At 39.4% G+C, this 3,847-nt stretch overlaps 1 protein-coding gene across 2 annotated transcripts in view; it reads left to right on the top strand.

Moving 5' to 3' along the window:
• MYO1H (myosin IH) overlaps positions 1 to 3,847 on the top strand; it is a 63,483-nt gene that overhangs the window by 2,497 nt on the left and 57,139 nt on the right. The window contains exon 1 of one of the 2 annotated variants that reach the window (XM_019507173.1): positions 645 to 680. The exons of the other annotated variant lie outside the window; for it this stretch is intronic. Within the exon in view, the coding sequence (XP_019362718.1) occupies positions 660 to 680 (21 nt within the window). The 5' untranslated portion in view covers positions 645 to 659. Of the gene's footprint in view, positions 1 to 644; positions 681 to 3,847 lie in introns of those variants that run through there. 2 annotated transcript variants of the gene reach the window in all.

The following is a 3,847-nucleotide window of genomic DNA, read 5'->3' as shown; positions in this document are numbered from 1 at the left end:
TTTTTTTTTTTTTTTTTATAAGATTTGTCAACCTACAATTACATTACAAAATCAAATTTCCTCAAGTAGTCATCCATACAGTTTAGGTAGAAATTAAAAAAAAAAAATGGAGGTGTAACATATAATAACTCATTGATAGTTCCAAAGCTGACTGTAATTGTATGTTTCTATAGGGAATTCACACTCAAATGCTTTATTTTCCCCCCATATAACACAAATAAAGTAATCTTTTGGGGATAGAACTATATATATTCTCCTCTTCTAACAGACTATTTTTTGATTTAGCTATTAAGTGGAAGGTGATGCTGATGTTGTATCACAGCTGTCTATTTAGTGCATAATTGCCAAAGCTAACATACCTTGAATATGAACTCATTCCTGCCACAAATGATGTCTATTTATTTACACTCTCCAATTCTTTTAATGGGGACAATGCTGTGTGCACCAGATTTCTCATTATTCTCAACAGGATTTCCTTGTCTCCAATGATCTCTGGCAATTAAAAATACTTTTAACCATAAAACCAAACACCTGTGTGAGACATGACTGCTTCCATGAGGGCAGCATCAATATATAAAGTGCTCATAATGGGCAGCCTGCTGCCTAATGGAGAAAGGTTTTTGTTTTTTTTTAAAGGTGTTTATTTCCTAAGTAAAAGTATGGAGGAGGAAGAGGTGGTGGTAAGCTCCTAATTTTTTAGGATGTAATGTGTATCTTATTGTGGGTGACTTTTGTTGTATCATACAGAAAAGGTATTTACCTCTTACCTCCCACCTCAGAAGCTCTCGGACTGGTGTTCTGTTGACCAAAAATGTCTTGGGGTTTTTTCAGAGGACAGGGGATATGATTTCTGTTCCTCTGAGATGACTTGGAGGGAGTTGAGTGAAGGGGCAAATACAGTTTTGGAAGTGAAGTCTGTAAAGGAAAAGGACAGAAGTGCTCATCAGTGGTGAAAAACAGTTTGTAAGAAGACAAACCTGGAAGGAAATGTTCCTCCTTAATAGCTGTATACAAGGCTCTGCCCCTAATAAAAATACGCTAGAGAAGGATACAGATGCCCTGCTTCTGCAACCTTCATGCACAAAGGGAGCCATTCTCGTTATTTTTACTGTAGTGGTTAACAAAAAATGAAACTATTTCTCCAAAAGTATGTTCCTTCTGCTTTCTCCCCCCACCAAAACTAGTGCAACAATATTTTCCATTCCTCTTGAGTAGTCCCCTTCAGCAGAGCTACAAATGCTAGCAACAGGGCCTGGTGTCTACCCTGTCCAGTTCTCTTCTTGTTACAAGAACAGCTTTGCCCAACATTTTAGAGAAAGCACAAAAAAGCCTAGTCATGCAGGTGGCTTCCTCCAGGCCTCTTTGAAAGAACAGGGTGCACTCTTACATCATGTGATGAACACGCTCCTATTTTTGTGCCTGCCGGTGCAGGCAGTTGTGTAGGAGCAGATAGTCTGGCTGGCAGTCTACACAACGATATTCATCAGATAAAAGAACAGTAGCAGTGTTTAAAACAAAGTATTGTGATTCCTCTGATGATCTCCTCACCTTTGACTTAAGTTCAAAGGCCTTTTTGGCTTGCTACCTTTGTGTCCCCTAGATTTGGGACAGAAGTTCAATAAATTGTTTTAACTTAAATCAGTTGAGTCTGATACTCCATCCATCCAAGTTTATCTTAAAACGGTTTTGGCCACCATGCACTGAACTTCTGTTGTACTACAGATTTGAACCAGTTTCTTATCACTTATACCACTTTGTGTAATTTCTGTCCCTAGCCCTGGAGGCCCTGGGAGTCTGACTGGTTCTGAACACCATGCTGTCAGAGTGCCTGGAAACTAGGTTGCCTGGCAGAATTAAAACAGGAGCAAATGCTTGTTGGATAGGGATGATCCTGTTTTGGGAAGGGGGTTGGACTAGACCTCTGGAGGTCCTTTCCAGCCCTACATCTCTATGAATCTATGACTTACAAAAGCATTTGACTACTTATGAACGGCCCTGAAAGAGCTTGCTATGCTGCCTTGGTACTATTGTCCACTTAGGACTTGTTGAAATAATTTCTTAACCAGTAAACCTTGCAACTAAACTGCCGCAGTTGCTCTGACTAACTACTGAACTGTTGGCTGAATACAAATGTTGCCTTCTGTTGCTTAGTATTTCTAAAATAAAATTGGTCTAAAATAATAAAAGGTTTTAATCTGTAAAAGTGAATAGGTTGTAATTGGGGTGTAGGGAGGGAAATGACCTCACCTGTTGACTGGCAAAAAAACCCCAAACATTTCTCAGTAGATGAGACAAAAGTCAAACAGCAGCTTTTTTTTTTTAACAATGTGAAAATATGTGAAGAGGAAGAATAGTAGGTGGGGATGTGAGAAACGTCTAAGTCAGGGCGTACTTGTCTTTTTCAATACAGATGGTAGTGGTGCAAACAGAGAAATGGGACTTGGAAATCCAAGTTCAATTCCCATGCTTGCCCTCAAATTTCCTGTGGTTATGGGTGAATTATCACATCTTTGCCCTCACCTGTTAAATGGGAAGAAGGCAATTACTTCCTTTCTCCTACCTTTTGTGCCCTGTCTGTTTAAACTGCAAGCTTTGCAGGACAGGTCTGATGCACCAAGCACAATGAATCTTAATCTTGGCTCAATTCTCTAGGTGCTACTATGATATATGGAAAATAATACTTTAGTCTGTAAGGATAATGTGGGCTGTGCAGAGAGTGGAGGCCATGGCAAATGAGATCACACTAAACATACTATAAAACTGATTTTTAGGAAGCCTTTACCTTTAAAGGGATAAATAGAAAAAAAGATGGCCTTGCTATACTGTGTATTCTTCTCTAATCAGCTAATTTGGTATCTGGCACTATATTTTTGCCAAGGAGCAAAGGTTACTAGTAATACTATATGTCTTGTTAGTCTGAGGGGGGAAATACAGCTTCCATTATCTTTGAACATTTCAAAGTTAACATTTCCCTAATGTATTGTAGCTCAAGGACTGTCCTGTTCCTTTACTAGGAGTTGCATAAATCTACTGTCCTTTCTGTCCAGAAGTTGCAACCCTGAGTTTTAGCTTTCTGGTTGAAGGTACCATGCTTATTAGTTAGCGGAAATACTTTTTATGGACCTGATCAGCAGTTACACATTTTTTAGCAAGACATAATGTTCTGCAAATAATGAAGATTCAGTGCATGCTAAAGCAGCTGTTTCTGGTCCAGAAATAGTAAATTTAAGCCTGTCATTGTTGAAGAAAATTATGGTATTTGCATTAGAAAGCAATGATTTATAAAGAGCAGCGCTTAAAGCCTTGTGTTAGTCCAACTGTAAATCTTACAAGCCATGTACCATGTTATAAGTAGCCAAGTAAAGCATAAAGTCTTCTCTAGTTGCTAGTCACTCCTTCACTTTGGGGCATTGGGCTGGGATGGGACTGCGACTATATGTACATGGGTAACTTGCCCTGTGTTCAGATGTTGATGTAGTAAAATGATGCACATCAGTGTTAAAGTTATGCAAAAAAAATTAACTGGTAGAAATGATGCGACTTTGATGCATTTTTGCATGCTGATGGTACCCCAGCCTGCAACCAGTTAGATGGTCTGATCTCTCATTATCCCACATTAAGGAAAGATGGGGTTGATTTCCTAACCTGTTTCTGAGGAGTGGGATTATTGACACTAACCCCAAATTTGAGTCCTCCTATTAACCTGACAGGCAATTGTTTTATTAAAGCTGACACACTGAATGGGTCTCTCTTTCATGATATTCTTTACCTGTCTCATTGTGTTAAAGTGGGGAAAGGAAAAGGGCCTAGGAGAGGAGGGCCTGAGGGAGGGCGAGAGCTGGCAGGG

The sequence above is a fragment of the Gavialis gangeticus genome, unplaced genomic scaffold (genome assembly GCF_001723915.1).
Source record: "Gavialis gangeticus isolate Ggan-Ray unplaced genomic scaffold, GavGan_comp1, whole genome shotgun sequence".
NCBI classification, from domain to species: domain Eukaryota; kingdom Metazoa; phylum Chordata; order Crocodylia; family Gavialidae; genus Gavialis; species Gavialis gangeticus.
This window is presented reverse-complemented; position numbering and strand designations above follow the sequence as displayed.